The sequence below is a fragment of the Oncorhynchus masou genome, chromosome 29 (genome assembly GCF_036934945.1).
Source record: "Oncorhynchus masou masou isolate Uvic2021 chromosome 29, UVic_Omas_1.1, whole genome shotgun sequence".
Lineage (NCBI taxonomy): Eukaryota > Metazoa > Chordata > Actinopteri > Salmoniformes > Salmonidae > Oncorhynchus > Oncorhynchus masou.
The window spans coordinates 58,302,987-58,322,130 of NC_088240.1; the positions used below are offsets into that span (position 1 = coordinate 58,302,987).

At 45.9% G+C, this 19,144-nt stretch overlaps 1 protein-coding gene across 6 annotated transcripts in view; it reads right to left on the minus strand.

Moving 5' to 3' along the window:
* map7d1a (MAP7 domain containing 1a) overlaps nt 1–19,144 on the minus strand; it is a 63,091-nt gene that overhangs the window by 1,497 nt on the left and 42,450 nt on the right. For 3 of the 6 annotated variants that reach the window (XM_064945430.1, XM_064945428.1, XM_064945433.1), the window contains 12 exons: nt 17,451–17,555; nt 15,157–15,276; nt 14,588–14,727; nt 14,123–14,253; nt 12,639–12,904; nt 9,977–10,265; nt 7,534–7,714; nt 5,738–5,842; nt 4,118–4,168; nt 3,973–4,033; nt 2,197–2,269; nt 1,396–1,631 (listed from right to left, as the gene is read on the minus strand). In XM_064945430.1, coding sequence (XP_064801502.1) covers nt 1,396–1,631; nt 2,197–2,269; nt 3,973–4,033; nt 4,118–4,168; nt 5,738–5,842; nt 7,534–7,714; nt 9,977–10,265; nt 12,639–12,904; nt 14,123–14,253; nt 14,588–14,727; nt 15,157–15,276; nt 17,451–17,555 — 1,758 coding nt within the window. The remainder of the gene's footprint in view (nt 1–1,395; nt 1,632–2,196; nt 2,270–3,972; nt 4,034–4,117; nt 4,169–5,737; nt 5,843–7,533; nt 7,715–9,976; nt 10,266–12,638; nt 12,905–14,122; nt 14,254–14,587; nt 14,728–15,156; nt 15,277–17,450; nt 17,556–19,144) is intronic. The other 3 variants (XM_064945429.1, XM_064945432.1, XM_064945431.1) reach the window with 3 other exon arrangements.

Below are 19,144 nucleotides of genomic sequence, written 5' to 3' on the forward strand. Positions count from 1 at the left end.
TGCTCCAGACAGAATCCTGACTCCTTTCAATGGCAGACCATCAACGAACATTCAGTCGCCCATCATGTGAGTGAGTGATAGCTAGCTAGCGCTACGAGTGTGATAAACACAGCGTGATTGATGCTAACAGTAGCAATAGATTGACAGAGGCACCTGTCAGGCTGCTAAACGGTCCACCACAATAGCTCACGAGTATCGCCATTTGAATTAGCCCCCGGAGGTATGTTTAGAAATAAACATGTCCCCAATTGCCAATCTATGGAATTACATCGTAACATTCAATCAGCGTCGATACATTAATCTCCCCAGTCACAAACCCCCAGCCCCACGGCCATAAACCAAATAACCCCTCCAAGTCATCATGGTAAGAGAGTGCGGGGTATGCAGACAGGGCAGATTAGAAATGTGATGTTAACTTGTGAAAGACTGTGACTTGAAGGCAGTGTGAGTGGCAGAGTGAATTCACTCTGATTAAAGTGGTTCATATTGTTGGAGCTCGTGTGGCTGAAGCTCTGCAGCTGGGTGACCCTCTTCTGTTAGCTTTGGATATAATTTATGACCTGCTGGCAGGCTGGCAGGTGGGGACTTAGTCCTAAGGGGAGGGGCAGTAATGCTGACCACGCCGCGGGGAGGAGGGGGTGGGGGATGGGGGTACATAACTGGCCCGGGGTTCTGTTTCCATCCCTGGCAGCGAGCTAGCTCCCCAACACTCATGGAATTCAACACTGGGTGTTGAGTACAGCAACCGGAGCTCCGGGAGTGAAAGCCGTCGGTATTAAGATACCTCACTCCCCCTCCACCCCTCTGTGTCCCCTTAGGCCCGCTGGGGGCTGGAGGATTCCCTCTGACACCCTCTACCTCCCTTTCTCTCCCCCTCTCTTTCCCTAGGGACACTCATGTACGCACGGGTGACGAATTGCAACTGAGACGGCACTAAACTGACCTACTCAGTCTGATGGCTCTTTGTTGCCAAGGACAACACTACGAACCCATGGTTCCGCTTTATGGCACGTTGTGAACCCTGGCCCTAATGTGAGAAGTCAACCGCCAGAGCAGATGAGAGACCATGATTACTGATGTAATTGAACCCCAGCTTAATCTATAGTTAAGAACACCGTAAAAAAACAAATCCTTCAAAGTCTTCGGAGGTTGAGGACACTGAGATACGATTCCTTGCTTGGATCCCTGCAAATATTGGCAGAGCTGATATAATATTATTAGGTTAAGTTGTCATTTGAGAGCAGTTTCCAAGACACAGATTAAGCCTGGTCTTAGACTGAAAAGCATGTTCAATGGAGATTCTCTATTCAAATGCATTTCAGTCCAAGACTAAACATAATTTGCGTCTGGGAAACTGGCCCTTGGAGTGCCCTCTCTCTCCCTCTGTCAATGTACCTGCGACATGCTGAGGCTTCATGGGGCCCACTTTTTTCAGGAAGGGCTCCTCACTTTCAAAGGCCAGGATTGGCTCAGTGGGCATGTCGCTCTCTGATTTCTCCCGCCCCCCATTGCTGCTGTTGCCTTGATTGGCTAGCTGGATGATCTCCTCAAAGTGTGCGTTGTCCCCCTTGCTAGGCAGGCCATTCTCGTGACTGGCTGGCTGGACACCGTTGACCACATGGACCGTGGAGCTGTGGGAGGGAGATGGTTACGGTGGGAGGGAGGGTGAAACATGGTTACAGATCAAAAGGACTACGGCCCCAAGGGGTTCAGTTGCAGATTTTCCACTCGGGCCTGTTCAGGAAGATGTAACATTATACTGTAGATATAATGTAGATAGAAATGTCTACAAATGTGTAGAACAGAAATGATTGTCAGATAGATAGATAGATAGATAGATATAGAGCTGTCGCCATTCTATCTGCAACATTCATAACGTTTGACATCACGGAACTGAAGTCCTCAAACCTTGAATTACACTATCCCTCACAAACAAACAACATATTTCAATAGATAAATAAACCATATCTCTACTCTTCTACTGTAGGCCTATGTATTGAGGCTCACTGTTTTCTTTTGTGGTTTGAAACTATACAAAATCGGCACAAGTCTTGATTAGAAGGCATCCAATACTGCTTGTTTCTGGTTTGCTTCTTTTCTAGAGCATGGTGGTCTTGTGATAACAATAGTACACGGCTCGCTGTTTTACATTTCTAACACAAGAGGAAATAGAGGACATGGTTGTTGAACCTTTACCTGTCTCTCTCACCACTATGGTCGTTCTCTGTATCCTTGTTGATCTCTGGGCTTGGCTGGTAATCAGCAGAGGCTGCGGAAACAAATAAAATCCACTGTAAAACACACACTCAGTTCTCCGGGCCACCCTGAAGCAAGCAGACAGAACTCAATATGCAGGAGGGATCCAACCAGTGCTGGATTCATGATTACATACTGCGGCTGTGTGTGTGTGTGTTTCTGTATGCGTGTGTGTGTGTATGTGTTTGCGTATGTGCATGTGTGTGTGTGTGTTTGTGTGAGTATGTCCAAAGGCCTAATTGGAGAGGAGCAACGCCACCCGACTTGCCTGGACTCCCAACCACATCAGTGCCTCCAGAAATGGTTTCCACCATGCTGGAATCCTGGCCACATGGACCCAAATCCCCTATTCTCCCCTTACTCATCCTTCTCATCTATAAATGTTATGTGCGTACGTGTGTATGTGCGTGTGTCTCTGGTCAAATGGGGATGGGGGTTGTATTTATTGTGTATTTTATGTTAGAAGAAAACTGAATTGAATGTGGTGAGTTGTCCATTTCCAGTCACTAATCCAACCCTGCAATGCAATGCATTGCCATAAGATATTGCCATAAACTGAAAATCCCCCAGACTGGGTTTGGACTGCAAACAATAAGCACACACATGGGTTATACTGTCCTAAATGAAAGCAGTGAGGCTGGGATTCTAACAATGGTATTAAATACTCTTCATATGAGAAGGGAACACAATGCAGATGGCGACGAAACAAAGACCAACATTCTACGTAACAGGAGAGAGGACCCTTTTAATCCTTTGATCCATTTTGTCCATAACTATCGCACTTTACTAGCAGCACCCTATATTTATTTCATTCGTGCTTTTAGCCTAGTCTAATTAGATACTTGTGCTGTTTTTGACTGTGCATGTTCATATGCATGTTGATATTGTTTTATTGTTTGAGAGCTCTTACGAAACGTGTATTTTGGTACATACAAATGGGTTAGATAAACTTGACTTGACAAGGTACTGAAGCTAAACTGAGAGGGGGAAAAGGTAGAAGTTCAGTCCCTGCATTCTAATCAACAATATTCCTATTATATAGGAAGAGGAAGGGAATAGATCAGTGAGCTACTTCTTTTATTTCTATATCGGGCCTAAACGTAAGCAACACACAGTCGGCTAAATCCTTCTTTAATTTATGGGTGTGTAACTTGGAATTTGGCCTAAATCATGGGGATTTGCATTATCATTTTGAGTGAACAAATGTCAAAGTTAACATTAAGACTGATACAGCCATCCAATCAAAGAAGCCATATTATCTCACTGGGCACACACTGGTTGAATCAACGTGGAATAGACGTTGAATTGACATCTGTGCCCAGTGAGATTTAATTAGTTTCATTTAGGTTACAAGTCAGTATCTAGGGCCGAACTTCTGAATTCATTCCCCGCGGATGTCATTGATGAATTAATCTAAATCATGATGTTTTTATTTAACTAGGCAAGTCAGTTAAGAACAAATTCTTATTTACAATGACGGCCTACACTGGACAAACGTGTGTGATACAGCCTTGTTTCGAACCAGAGTGTCTGTAGTGACGCAGTGCCTTAGACCGCTGCGCCACTCTGGAGCCCAATACACTTACAATACATTTCCTTTCAGGATTAATTGGGATGAATTGCTTGACTCTGAGTCCAAACATCGATTTCCTGAACACGAGCAATATAATGAACAAAGATGGTCGCCGTTTACACTGCTTTTCATTTTCTGCTTACCTTTGCTGCTCTCGGCCGCTTTGCCATTGACTTGAGAGGGAGGTGGGGACTTGGTGTCTTTCTATACAGAGATAGAGTATCACGTGTTACATGTATTTTAAATCGAGTGAAGTGCATTGCCATTGTGCCTTCACAACAAACGTACCTTTTCCCCACCGTCTGTCTTGCGCGTCCTCTTCATGATCTGCTCGAGACGCTAAGGAAGAAGGCACAACGACGACAACGGTCAGAGAGAGAGGGAAAAGACTAAGAATGTTAACAAGATGGCGGATGCAGATTAAGTGCTCAGTTCCCATGGGCTGAATCCAGTAATACAGTAACTGTGCAGTAACTTAATCTCAATGGACTCCTTGTTGGCACCGAACAGCTAAACAAAATCCTACCTGGAACAAGATATTCATTTTTATTTAACCTTTATTTAATTAACCAGGCAAGTCCGTTAAGAACACATTTTTATTTACAATGATGGCCTAGCTGAATGCAAGATAGCCATGATGCAAAGAGAAGAGCTAGCTGCCATAAATCAAGTAAAACATACAGATATCCTAGATTTGAGGCAGCTCTGATGTTGAGTTGTGATACATGCTATTGGTAAAGTGGAAGGTTAGGTGATCCTTGTGTGTGTGTGTGTGTGTCACAGGAGGTTGGTGGCACCTTAATTGGGGAGGACGGGTTCGTGGTAATGGCTGGAGCGGAATAAGTGGAAGGGTATCAAATATATCAAAAGGGATACCGAGTCAGTTGTACAACTGATGCAATTCCATGTGCTCCGTTCCAGCCATTATTATGAGCTGTCCTCCCCTCAGCAGCCTCCACCGGTGTGCGTGATCCATAGAATCCATACTCAGTCAGGTATGTAACAGCAGCTGTGGACCAGTGTGCAGAGGCGTGTGACTCAGCAGGGGTTTGGGTAGAGGACATACTGTTCTTGTGCAGTAAACACCACTAGAGCCTGGCTCAACACACAATGTGGAGCTGCTTCGGCCAGCTGAGCTGCATGGGCCGAGGGAGGGAGGGAGAGAGAGAGGACCGAAGGGGGGAGAATCGGAGAGTGAGGGACGAAGGTGGATAAGAGACAGACGGAAAGAGAGGGTGAGTGAGAGAGAGCAGACTCAGAGCATGGTCCGACTGCGAGTGGTACGCCAGGTGCCGGCAGAACACATAACCCTGGACCGCACACTGAACTGGGCCAGTTAAGACTGTTTATATATAGCCTGAGATCTTGGACCTAGTGTATAATCTTCCGCTCAAACAAACAGAGACTGTAAGCCATATTAAATCAAAACAAGTAGCCAGGATAAGCCAGCATCATTCTTTTTGGTGACAGAATAATGAGAGTTGATATTATGTTCAACAAATCCTTGTCTAACTTGTGAAACAAAAAGAAACGCCACCAGAAGCTAAATCAAGCATGCTTCCCTGTTGCTCCTGGAACAATGTGACTTTTGACTGATCCCGCAATAATAGCAGTTTTGATTGAATAAGGCCCTGTGTGTGCTTACTGTAATGTAAACATTTCCCTCTGTGCCTTTTGGAATATGTACAGTACAGAAGAAATACAGTAGTCTGCAAGTCTGTTCCGGTGCCAGTCTGTTTGGCAGGACAATTCTATAAGATGGCAATAGTGCAGAAACAGTCTGTCTGGCGTGACAATGGCTGGAATTCGATAGGAGTTGGCTATACACACAGATATGGGTACCAGGGTAGAGAGGACGCTGGTGGGGTATACTCATGTAGTAGAATGAATGCATGGACCTTTTCTTACCTTCTTCCTCTCCAGTCTCTCCTGCTCCTCCTTCAGGAAGTGTTTCTCTCTGTCCAGGCGCTGTTTCTCGGCCTCCTCCTTGGCCTTAGCCTCAGCCTCCTCTCTCTGGAAAGCATACAGATTACAATGTGGTATGCCCTTCCCTTATAGAAAAAAACAAACAACAACAATCATTTCACGTGTTTTTGGGACACTTTACATGTGCTCACGTGCTTCCGCGGGCGTGGTTTCATGTTATCACGTGTTGCTTTGCGTGTTGTCACATGTTATCGCATTAACTTCACATAAGATGACGCGGGATCACATGAAAATGCTTTTTTTTTGGGGGGTGGGGGGGGGGGGGGACAATTCACATGGGACCACATGTGAGATTCATGTGAAATCCGTAAGGGTTACCATAGAGATACATTATATTATTGACCAAGATGACGGCCCTGAAGTGTTGACACTTCACTGACAGTGCACTAGAGGGTTAATCAAAGGGTCATCAGCCAGAGAAAACAACCACGTAGACAGGGACAGAAACCACACAAACCCAGGGGCAGCAGTCCATGTTGACACCTTCAAACAAACACTTCTGTAAATCACAGTGTTTTCCGGCTCACTGACTGACATCTGTTCGTCGGGATCCTGGACCTCGACTGCTCCTGAGCAACGGCGGTGAAACCATTGGTAAACACGGGAAGTTGTCGGGGAGTCAAACAGACTCAGGCCTTTTCTGCTGATCTCCAAAGAGTGAAAGGGGCCATTCAATGTGCCATTAATGTCAATGTCTGTAGCCATTGGGAAAATATTGACCGACGCTAACGACAAATCACATTGGTTGAAATTGATTTGAACAAATATACGAAACAAGGTTGGTTATGAGATATGTCTTATCAAATGAGGTCAGGTAGATGACAAACTTGGCTAAAGTAGTGCTATGGGACAGACAGGGTTACAGAAGGCTCTCTGTCACAAAGCAGATGGACAGACACAGCCCCCCCGTGTGTATAGACTAGCCCCCTCCGTGTGTATATACTAGCCCCCTCCGTGTGTATAGACTAGCCCCCTCCGTGTGTATAGACTAGCCCCCTCCGTGTGTATAGACTAGCCCCCTCTGTGTGTATAGACTAGCCCCCTCTCTGTGTATAGACTAGCCCCCTCCATGTGTATAGACTAGCCCCCTCCGTGTGTATAGACTAGCCCCTCCGTGTGTATAGACTAGCCCCCTCCGTGTGTATAGACTAGCCCCCTCCGTGTGTATAGACTAGCCCCCTCCGTGTGTATAGACTAGCCCCCTCTGTGTGTATAGACTAGCCCCCTCTCTGTGTATAGACTAGCCCCCTCCGTGTGTATAGAACAGACCCCTCCGTGTGTATAGACTAGCCCCCTCCGTGTGTATAGACTAGCCCCCTCCGTGTGTATAGAACAGACCCCTCCGTGTGTATAGACTAGCCCCCTCCGTGTGTATAGACTAGCCCCCTCCGTGTGTATAGACTAGCCCCCTCCGTGTGTATAGACTAGCCCCCTCCGTGTGTAGGGTAGCCGGGGAACGTTGGACTAGTAACCGGAAGGTTGCGAGTTCAAGCCCCTGAGCTGACAAGGTACAAATCTGTCGTTCTGCCCCTGAACAAGGCAGGTAACCCACTGTTCCTTGGCCGTCATTGAAAATAAGAATTTGTTCTTAACTGACTTGCCTAGTTAAATAAAGGTAAAATAAAAAAATATATACTAGCCATGTGTATAGACTAGCCCCCTCTGTGTGTGTAAAACTAGCCCCCTCTGTCTGCTGGCAGTTGGGGGTGCTTGTTCACCTGTTTTTGTAGGCGCTCATTCTCCTCCTGCTCTGCCCTGGCTCTCTCCTGTGCCTCCTTCTCCTCATCCACACGCTGGGCCTCGTCTCTCAGGCGCTGCTCCTCAGCCATGAGGCGCGCCTCCTCATCTCTGCGCTGGCTCTCCTCCGCCTCCCGCAGCTTACGCTCCTCTCGCAGGACCCTGAGCCAAGGGCGACAAGCATTTAGCAATCCTACCTATAACGCAGTCTCCTCCCCACCTTCGCTGTGTCGCCATGAGTCTAGCGAGCAATACAACCTATAATGTATCGCCAGGGGCACTCTATCCAACCAGTCTACCAATCAAAGCATAGGCTTATTTACAAATGTGCAGTGCCTTCGGAAAGCATGACTTTCCACACATTTTGTTATGTTACAGCCTTATTCTAAAATTGTTTTGTTTTTTAACTAAATCCTCATCAATCTACACACAATACCTCAGAATAACAAAGCGAAAACAGGTTTTTAGACATTTTTGCAACTGTATAAAAAATATAAAAAAACATAAGTATTCAGACCCTTTGCTATGAGACTCGAAATTGAGCTCAGGTGCATCCTGTTTCCATTCATCATCCTTGAGATGTTTCTACAACTTGCTGTGGTAAATTCAATTGATTGGACATAATTTGGAAAGGCACACACCTGTCTATATAAGGTCACACAGTTGACAGTGCATGTCAGAGCTAAAACCAAGCCATGAGGTCAAAGAATTTGTCCGTAGAGCTCAGAGACAGGATTGTGTCGAGGCACAGATCTGGGGAAGGGTACCAACAAATTTCTGCAGCATTGGAGGTCACCAAGAACACAGTGGCCTCCATTATTCTTGAATGGAAGAAGTTTGGAACCACCAGCACTCTTCCTAGAGTTGGCCGCCCGGCCAAACTGAGCAATCGGGGAGAAGGGTCTTGGTCAGGGAGGTGACCAAGAACCCGAAGATCACTCTGACAGAGCTATAGAGTTCCTCTGTGGAGATGGGAGAAACTTCCAGAAGGACAACACTCCACCAATCAGGCCTTTATGGTAGAGTGGCCAAACGGAAGCCACTCCTCAGTGAAAGGCACGTGACAGCCCGCTTGGAGTTTGCCAAAAGTCACTTAAAGACTCTGACCATGAGAAACAAGATTCTCTGGTCTGATGAAACCAAGATTGAACTCTTTGGCCTGAATGGCGAGCGTCACGTCTGGATGAAACCTGGCCCCATCCCTATGGTGAAGCATGGTGGTGGCAGCATGATGCTGTGGGGATGTTTTTCCACGGCAATGAATGGGAGACTAGTCAGGATCAAGGCAAATATGAACGGAGCAAAGTACAGAGAGATCCTTGATATAAACCTGCTCCAGAGCACTCAGGACCTCAGACTGGGACGAAGGTTCACCTTCCAACAGGACAACAACCCTAAGCACACAGCCAAGTCAACGCAGGAGTGGCTTGAGAGGATCTGCAGAGAAGAATGGGAGAAACTCCCCAAATACATCTGTGCGAAGATTGTAGCGTCATACCCAAGAAGTCTCATGGCTGTAATCGCTGCCAAAGGTGCTTCAACAAAGTATTGAGTAAAGGGTCTGAATACTTATGTAAATGTTTTTTAGTTTTTTTTAACTGTTTTTGATTTGTCATTATTGAGTATTGTCTGTAGATTGATGAGGGGAAAAAACAACAATTTAATCAATTTTAGAATAAGGCACAACGTAACAAAATGTGGAAAAAGTCAAGGGTTCTGAATACTTTCTGAAGGCCCTGTATACATTTAGATTTAGAATAAATCTGTTACCATGAGGTCTAGCTTAAAGAGTGAATCTTTGTCTTTGTACTACACTGGCAATAGCTGTGTCAGGAAAATAAAAAGTTCAACACAATCAGGAAATGAAACTATTTTATAAGGAAATAGTTGCCTGCTGATAAAATGGAGAGGAACCGAGAGCAAAAGGAGCCCGTTGCCCAGCCTGACAGCTGTCACGACATAAATACCCAGTGGTCACATAGTAACTATGGTCAACGTGCTACAATAGGCTGACGCGGGAAATCCTTTTTAGCTCATAAACCTGAGCGGAGGGGGGCAACTTAAGCAGTTACATAAATGTCAACAGCTCCACACCTCCGGGGGTAATACGAGCCCCACACATACTGTATCATAGACAGCGCTGAGTGGTCTAATTCTGCCGTGCATATGACACGGTGGAGAACTGTATTGTACCCCATATGTTGATGCTTTACACATGGAATTATTCAAATTGTGATGTGCTGCCATGGTTACTTCCACCCTGTCCCTTCAAGCTGGTAAGACATAGGTTGTCTTTACAGTAGAAAGGATAATGGTCGAATCCTCCAACCGAAATTTCAGGAATTTTGCAACCCGACTAGACACTGCTGTGGCTCTCTCCAGTGTGGGTTTATGTACTGTATATGAGGATGATATGATTCTCACTTCTCTCTCTCCTCCAGCTCGCGCTTCTCCTGCTCCTCCCGCTCCCTCTGCTCTCGGGCCTGCCTCCTCTTCTCGGCCAGGATCCGGGCGGCCTCCTCTGGGTTGTTAGTGCCCGCCATGGGCTTGGCTGATGAGGAGGCTGGGGCTGGGGACGATGCAGGGACACTGGGGGTTGATTGGGCGGAAGGAGGGACCTCAGCGGGAGCGGCGCTGGCCGTCGTGATTGGTGTACTCAGTGAAGGGGGCGTGGCCAGAGCGGAGGATACCACGATTGAAGGAACGGGGGAGCCTGGCGAGAATCGAGCAGGAAAAGAGGAGAGGAATGGGAAAATACAATAAGAGTTTTCTAGAGACAACTTTCTTTAAGCTGAAACACTGATAAAACTGTGTAATTACATTAAGACAATTACACTAGACCTCTGGTCTAGATTCCTCTTGGTTGATGTGAGACACGCTGTGATGTTCTTAATTCAAACAGTGGCAAAGTATGGAAACGTTGGCCATTTTTGGATTCTGTAAACTTGTAATTATAGCATTTTTCAGTAATTAGCACCCCCTCTACTGTTCCTCGCTGTGTGTGAAGGAGAGAAAGACAGAGAAGCTGTGTAACTCACTTAACGAGCTAGCATTGTCGGCGTGCCTAATCAACCACGCCGGTAATCATCCTGTGGTTGGGCCGGCGCTACAGTGCACTGACACGCGCGCACACATTCACTTTTTCCAGTTTGAGTTTCAAGTTCACTCTTCTCAGCCATTGGAACAACTGAGCCAAACCACAAAGAACTGAAGAAGCATAGAATGAACCACCCGTTGCAGGGCCTATAGAAAACAGACACACTAAAATCCAACTTGTGTCAGGGGGAAATGAAAAGGTACTAGGAATTATATGGGTATATAGTGTTCTCACGGCTTGTGTGCCAAGTGCATACAAATATATCAGATTCTAAATTATCTAGGGTGAGTGAGTCCATATTTTTCAAACCATTTTTCAAACCATTATAAGCCACACCATAACTAGACTGAAGACAGAGCTTAATGTCAATTTCCATTCACAGAGCTTAATGTCAATGTAAATATAACTGGCTTAAAATGTGATATAACACAGGAACTACACTGGGGCATTGCAGAAGCAGTGGGTTGTTTCCCTGCTACACTGGAAGCTTAACTTAAGACCAACGCGAGCAGAGGGCGAACCACTTTATCAAGTGAGCAACTTAGAAATCTTGAAAATAGAACCAGAGTCATTTGACAATGAGCAGCGCAAGCCTGTCGCGAACCGCACTGCCTATGCCCGTTTTTCATTGAAATTAGTGTCTCACGCTCGCCAAGAGTTACACGTCTAGTGTTACAACTGAACTCATTCCAACAACATAAACAATACAACCCCCTCCTTAAAGTGAATGTGGTTACACTGATTAAGCCCTTTTAAAATGATCCTGCACAGTTGTGATCCTTGTAAGAGGAGTACACTTTACTTACACTCTCAACCTGGGGGTACTAACTACAGTGCCTTGCAAAAGTATTCGGCCCCTTTGAACTTTGCGACCTTTTGCCACATTTCAGGCTTCAAACATAAAGATATAAAACTGTATTTTTTTTGTGAAGAATCAACAACAAGTGGGACACAATCATGAAGTGGAACGACATTTATTGGATATTTCAAACTTTTTTAACAAATCAAAAACTGAAAAATTGGGCGTGCAAAATTATTCAGCCCCTTTACTTTCAGTGCAGCAAACTCTCTCCAGAAGTTCAGTGAGGATCTCTGAATGATCCAATGTTGACCTAAATGACTAATGATGATAAATACAATCCACCTGTGTGTAATCAAGTCTCCGTATAAATGCACCTGCACTGTGATAGTCTCAGAGGTCCGTTAAAAGCGCAGAGAGCATCATGAAGAACAAGGAACACACCAGGCAGGTCCGAGATACTGTTGTGAAGAAGTTTAAAGCCGGATTTGGATACAAAAAGATTACCCAAGCTTTAAACATCCCAAGGCGCACTGTGCAAGCGATAATATTAAAATGGAAGGAGTATCAGACCACTGCAAATCTACCAAGACCTGGTCGTCCCTCTAAACTTTCAGCTCATACAAGGAGAAGACTGATCAGAGATTTGTCTTCCAACAAGACAATGATCCAAAACATAAAGCAAAATCTACAATGGAATAGTTCAAAAATAAACATATCCAGGTGTTAGAATGGCCAAGTCAAAGTCCAGACCTGAATCCAATTGAGAATCTGTGGAAAGAACTGAAAACTGCTGTTCACAAATGCTCTCCATCCAACCTCACTGAGCTCGAGCTGTTTTGCAAGGAGGAATGGGAAAAAATTTCAGTCTCTCGATGTGCAAAACTGATAGAGACATACCCCAAGCGACTTACAGCTGTAATCGCAGCAAAAGGTGGCGCTACAAAGTATTAACTTAAGGGGGCTGAATAATTTTGCACGCCCAATTTTTCAGTTTTTGATTTGTTAAAAAAGTTTGAAATATCCAATAAATGTCGTTCCATTTCATGATTGTGTCCCACTTGTTGTTGATTCTTCACAAAAAATACAGTTTTATATCTTTATGTTTGAAGCTTGAAATGTGGCAAAAGGTCGCAAAGTTCAAGGGGGCCGAATACTTTCGCAAGGCACTGTACCTACTGCATACTCACTCTTGCCTTTGGGATCCTCGGGCGTGGCTGACCTACGGCCGCGGGTCTCCCTGGTCCTCTCCAGGGGAACGGGGGAGGAGGTGCGCCCGTGGTCCACCCGGGCCGGGGTCCTAGCCCTCTTGGGCCGGGCCTTGGGGGTGGAGGGGCTAGCCCGGGCTGAAGAGGGGGGTTTGGGGGAGGCAGCGGGGCTGGGAGAGGAGGAGGAAGGTCTTGCTCTAGGAGTAGTGGCGGGTGAGGCAGCCCGCTGTCTGGATAAGGGACTAGGACTGAAGGGAGGGAGGTTAAGAGAGCTATTATGTTAGACATGAATATAAACAGTATGTCAGACAAATCATTAGAAATATGCAAATAATAATAAGCAAACAACAGGTAAGTAAAGGTTAGTCGAACATTTAGTCATATCCAGCCCTAGGGATGAAAAAAATAGTCCATCTCTATACACAATCAAGCAAGGAGACTAGCACTAATACCAACACTGCAGTAATACTATTAAAATGGTTTCTGTTACATATGTGCCTCACTAACCTCAAGTCTCAGACAGCAGTCAATAAACATGACCTCACCAAGTAGCAGGGTCAGACACGACACAGCCTAACACGTGTAACATTGTGTGGTCTGTGACAGAGCATTATGGGATGGTTTCCCAGCAGTAGACAGGGTAATAGTCGCCGCTCGAAGTCCCATTATAACAGAGTGGTGTGTGTGTGTGTACTTCTCTTCCTTAAGGCATCTGGCATTCTCATCTCTCTCTCAAGTCAATCCCAAGGGTTTTATTGGCATGGGAAACACGTTAACATTGCCAAAGCAAGTGAAGTAGATAATATACAAAAGTGAAATATACAATAAACAGTAATCTCTCTCTCTCTCTCTCTCTCTCTCTCTTGTCTCTCCCCCCTCTCTCTCTCTATCTCTCTCTCCTCTCTCTCTCTCTCTCTCTCTCTTCTCTCTCTCTCCTCTCTCTCTCTTCTCTCTCTCTCGACCCTTTTGTTAAGTCAGAGCACTCGTTCTTTCTCTCTCTTCCCTCCCATCTGTCAGTGAGCCCCATCCATTTCCATGTCCCGCGGCCGGCTATGATTAACGCGCTGGATAAATATCCTTCGGCTCGGGGGCCTCATGCTTTTAAGTCTTAGCCTGAGTTCACTTAAACGCACAGACACGCTGGTTTTACCATCTGTACTCACAGTCATGGTTATAGTTGTCTCTTACTGTATCCCCAAGCTTAGCAAACACTCTAAGCTCTAATCTTAGTCTTATACCCTTTTCACACTATAATGTCGACCCAATCTACATATGATGTGCTGGCTCGTATATGTTCTTTAAACGTTGTCCTTTCCTGCAAGTTTTCAACAACTATGGTGGATGTGTAACCAGGCCAATACAGTACAGCTGGGCTTGGCTTGGTTCGGCTCAGTAGTGTGTAAAGGGTGTTTAGTGCTGTACTGTGCCAAAGGCAGATACCGTAGATCCGCGTGAGAGCAGGTTACCTGGGGTCCGGTCTGTGTCTCATGCTGGGTAAGGACTGTCTCTTCTTCAGCACCTTGTCTTTGCTGAGAGCACTCTTCTCCTTCTCATTCTCCCGCTCCTTGTCCTTCTTCTCTTTCTTTTTCTTCTCTATCTGCAGAGAGACAGAGACACAAACCATCAGAAAGGTAATAAATGTGGATAAAAACATCTCTCTCTCCAAACCAAAAGATACACAGTACATTCGAGCTTATTCAAAGTGCCAAACGGTGTTCTATTGTTTGTATGCCTACAAGGGATGGTTGTTGTCGGCGCTCCAGATTTCGGACCCTGCAGGCCTGCAGGCAACAGGGGTCAAGTCCGGTCTGTCTGTGCCCTTCACTGTCTATGACCCTCTTTCGATGTGTATCTCTCTATCTACTCTCCTCTCTATCCAGTCAATGAAATTGAAAAATACGAAAGGAAAGAAAAAAGGATGGTTGACGTACCGGCGTGGAGTCGCGTCGGCGCTGGGTGATGTCGGGCGTGCTGGATGTCACCCTCCAGCGGTCAGAGCAGCGGTGGTGAGGCCGGTGGGCACACAGCGTCAGCGGGCTGGCCGAGGCCGAACGAGGGCATAGGGGCGACTCTGGAGGGGAAGGGAAGGAGAGGCACATAGAGAGCAGGCAAGAGAAGGAAGGAAGGAAGGAAGGAAGAGAAATAAATATGACACCCATCTCTAAAAACGCAAGCAGAGCACAGGCAACAAAGGTATTCATTTTCATGTATCACTTCACATACCCGAAATTAGTGTTTCTCAAACCTCTTGTCGGTGCCCCTCAAACGTTTCACAATTGTGTCGTGTCCAGAATTATCGTAGTTCATAAGCTCATTCAAGGGTTTGATGATTAGTTGACAAGTGGAATCAGATGTGCTAGCTCTGACTGGAACAAATGATCAAATACATGGAAGTGCTGGGGGCCAAGAGGAGAGGTTGGACGAATGCTGTTCTAAATGACAAACAACCCCGCCAATAGCAGGTCTCATCTATCACAGTGGGAGTGTGATAACTACTTACGGCCTTTACCGTTGCTGAGCACGCTGGCGACGCTGCGGCTACGGGCCAGAAAGGACAGGGTGGGCGTCATCAGTCGGTCCACAATGCTGCTCTCCCACGGGCTCAGCTGGAGGTTACGGGCTGCGGGAGGGGACAAAACACGACCAATTTTATCACATATATTCAAAGTCCTACGCTGGCCTTAAGGGGCAAACCAGCTTCATTTTCAAAGCTGGTTTGCCTCTTAGAGCCACCGTGAATATCTCCACTTCTGTCTCGCCACGTCAGACGACCTTAGTGTTCAAACAGTATTAAAATGTACCTTATTACCCACTAGCTGTTTGATAACTATTGAAACCCCATTTTAGTAAATGACTCAAATGTAATGATCCAATATGGCATTCTCATCACAGTGTCACAGAAAGGCCTTTTGCTTCTCTTTTTTTAAAAACACGAAATATCGACAATGAGCTAAGCTTTGCTCTCGGTTAGGTTTCCCAGGTTGTATATTATAATGACAGATCAAATAAGACAATACCTCACCCGCAGAAGCCCTTGTGTCTCTAGTAAACACGCACACCAGATAAAGCGTCAAACCAAACCCAGGCCTACGCCCCATTCTTGTGCTCTATGGGGAAATGGTGGGTTCCATGTTAGACTGGAAAACTTCCAGACGCATAATAACATGAGAGGGAGGAAGAACACAACCTGCATGCCAGAGCAGTATAAAGTAAGCACTGCCAGAGCTAGCAACAACCCCTCTGGCTATCGAGGCAGCAGTTCAGAACATGGACACTGAGGAGAGGGAAGAGAGAGAGAGGAGAGGGAAGAGAAAGAGAGGAGAGGGAAGAGAGAGAGGAGAGGGAAGAGAGAGAGAGGAGAGGGAAGAGAGAGAGAAAGAGAGAGAGGAGAGGGAAGAGAAAGAGAGGAGAGGGAAGAGAAAGAGAGGAGAGGGAAGAGAAAGAGAGGAGAGGGAAGAGAAAGAGAGGAGAGGGAAGAGAGAGGAGAGGGAAGAGAGAAAGAGGAGAGGGAAGAGAAAGAGAAAGAGAGGAGAGGGAAGAGAAAGAGAGGAGAGGGAAGAGAAAGAGAGGAGAGGGAAGAGAGAGAGGAGAGGGAAGAGAAAGAGAGGAGAGGGAAGAGAGAGAGGAGAGGGAAGAGAGAGAGGAGAGAAGTCCACTGCAGAGGTTAGCTCTGGGTCTTTTAGGGTACACCAAATCACGTCCCACTTCCCTATTAAACCTGCCCCGAAGGACAATACGGTTATCCAGCAGAGAGGGAAAGAGAGAGAGAGAGAGAGAGAGAGAGAGAGAGAAAGTGCAAGAGAGAGACTGAAGTAAAACAAAAAAGAGAGGAGAGTGAGCTTTTGATAGACAATGAGTGAGACAAAAGAACAGGGGGTGGAGGAGAAAGAAGAGGGGTAGAGACAGAGAGGAAGAGACGAGAGAGAGGACGACGAGAGAGACGAAGAAGAGCGAGGCGATCGTGAAAGACAGGGGAGGTGGAGAGGAGGCAGAGAAGGAGAGGAAAAGAGGGAGAGGGTTACACTTTCAGCAGTCGCCTTAATCTGTTTTCAAGCATCACAGGTGTTCCTGTGGAGTTTTCAGAATGCATTTTCTCTCAAAACCCTGACTCATCCTTTAGTTGGCGACTTTTTAAAATTCTAAACACTAAAGTTTCTATGTGTTCACACCGGCACACTGCAACCTACTTAGACATGTACTTATGAAAGAACTCTACCTGCAGTGGTGTTCTAGGTGCACTGAAACACCTCTGACTTGTGTGAGTAACTCTGAATATAAGCAACTAGATTCCGCATAGTACGGTGTATTTACTTCGGGTTAGCCTAGGCCTGAAAACCCATTCATCCTCATCATCATCACCATCACCATTCAAGACATTGACCAAGACTTTCCAGTGAGTGAAAAAAAACATCTACTGACACACAAACCAAAGAGCACGAAATGACCATCACCAGCAAATGAATAACCCAATAACACCAAAAAAATGTGGGACATAAAATATGAAGACAGTGTAAATGAACCCATATATTCACACCAAAGTATGAAGTATATAAATGCAGGGACTGAATGCAGAGGGAGGGAGAAAAACCATAACCCATGAACCACAGAAAACAAAAACTAGGGTGGATTTGAATTTGGAAGGTGAAAATGATTCGGTAGAGGCAACCATCGAACACAGACAGGCGATTGGATTGGAGACAGTGGGGAGGGAAAAAAAACGGTGGAGAAAAAAACCGTGAGGGAACGGATATGAAAAGTGAGCGTTCCCGGAAAAGGGGGCCTGACGTGTCTTACTTCTGTTGGGGGAGGTCCAGAGGGTGGCGGAGGACTTGGAGAGTCTCTTGTTTATAACCGAGTCCACGTGTTTGGGCAGGTTGACCGCCGACACCGAGCATCTGCCTGCGAAGCCAAGAGAGTAGTCCACAGAGATGGTGGGTCACACTGTTTCACACAGGGGAGGGAGACCTCCAGGACGTGTCACGGTGAAATCAATCCCCCCCACACACACTCGTACATACAGCAAACATCCAAATACCAAAACGGTGTATTTCCAGAGGGCAACTATTTCTGATTCAATAAAGAAACAAAATAATAAAATCTCTGTGTTGAACGTTTCCCATCTGACAATGTTATTTTACATTCCTTTCCACATGGAGATGACAGGAAACAGAAAAGAAATTCTAACTGTCAAAGTGTCATGTCAAAGTATACTTCGATGAGCCTCCCCCAAAAATGGAATACAATCTGAAAACACACAATTGATGGTAGAGGGAAATAGCGCAGCTTTTTCTACCCACTAAAAAAAATATATATATTTAAAGAAATATTGTGTTGAGTCTACTGGGTCATGCGTCATTCAGTTCGGTGTTCATATTCAAAATGGATACACTTGGACTGTTTGTGAAACAGTGACACCAAAACACTGAAAACGACTGACTATCAATGGCCTGTGAACACATATGTCGAACCGGCAATGACATGGTTAGAATGTAAAAGAGTACACGTCCCATCAATGTCCCAAACCAGAGCTCTGATGTACACAAAGTCGTAACAGTGTTTTTGTTACCACAACACAACGAATACCAACGTCAGTCAACACAACTGACACACATGTAACACAACTGACACCTAGTGGAGGGAAGTACTGAGACAACCCCCACTGATTAAACACCATCCCCCCCCTCCCCCCAGACCCTCTAACGGAGACTAATCGAGTGAACATTGTGCCCTTCATTAAATGCCACCAGACATACGACAGTATGAGAGTACAGTCTAATGTTAATGGGGGAATTGGTTGTCTCTGTCTCTGACCTAAATGTCCCTCATCAGATATGGGTTGTAGTTAGAGATGGGCAGGGAGAGGTCTTTTTTTCTGCAGGCCAATATAGCATTCTGCTGCCTCTTCCTAAATAACTCTATTGGATCCTCAGTAGTCCACTGTGTCCTGTCTGTTAACGCTTGTTACGGTTCAGTCTTTTCCTCTTTTTTTTCTACCTTTCAGTCTTCGACAGCACTGGGTCTGAAAGAGGAGGCTGGGGGGTCCCAGATTTGTTTGGCTGTCTTGCCAACGTCTATGTTCATTGTGACCATAAGAGTTGGCATGGGGTGGAGAACAGCAGGAAGAGAGAGAGCGAAAGAGAGAGACATCCCTGCTTCATACACCTCTTACCAAGTGCATTGCTGTTACCGACTCCATTTGACTTGAAGGGGGATTTGGCGACGTGAATCAATGCTAGCAAAACATGAATTGCCCACTATTCTGAGGTGTGTTGATGGTTGATAACGCCCCGCTTACTGCAGGCTCTAAAGTACCAGCAAACGGAATCACGTTGACCATTACTTTATCTGTATCTAGGGGCTAATGACCCTGAATGAAACATCCAGTCATGCAGTAGCCTGTATGTGCCTGAGGTTGGTCGTGCACATACAGTCTTTAAACCCTGCTTGCGGGGGTTTGAATCCCGGGTCGAACCCTTCACGCTACTTAT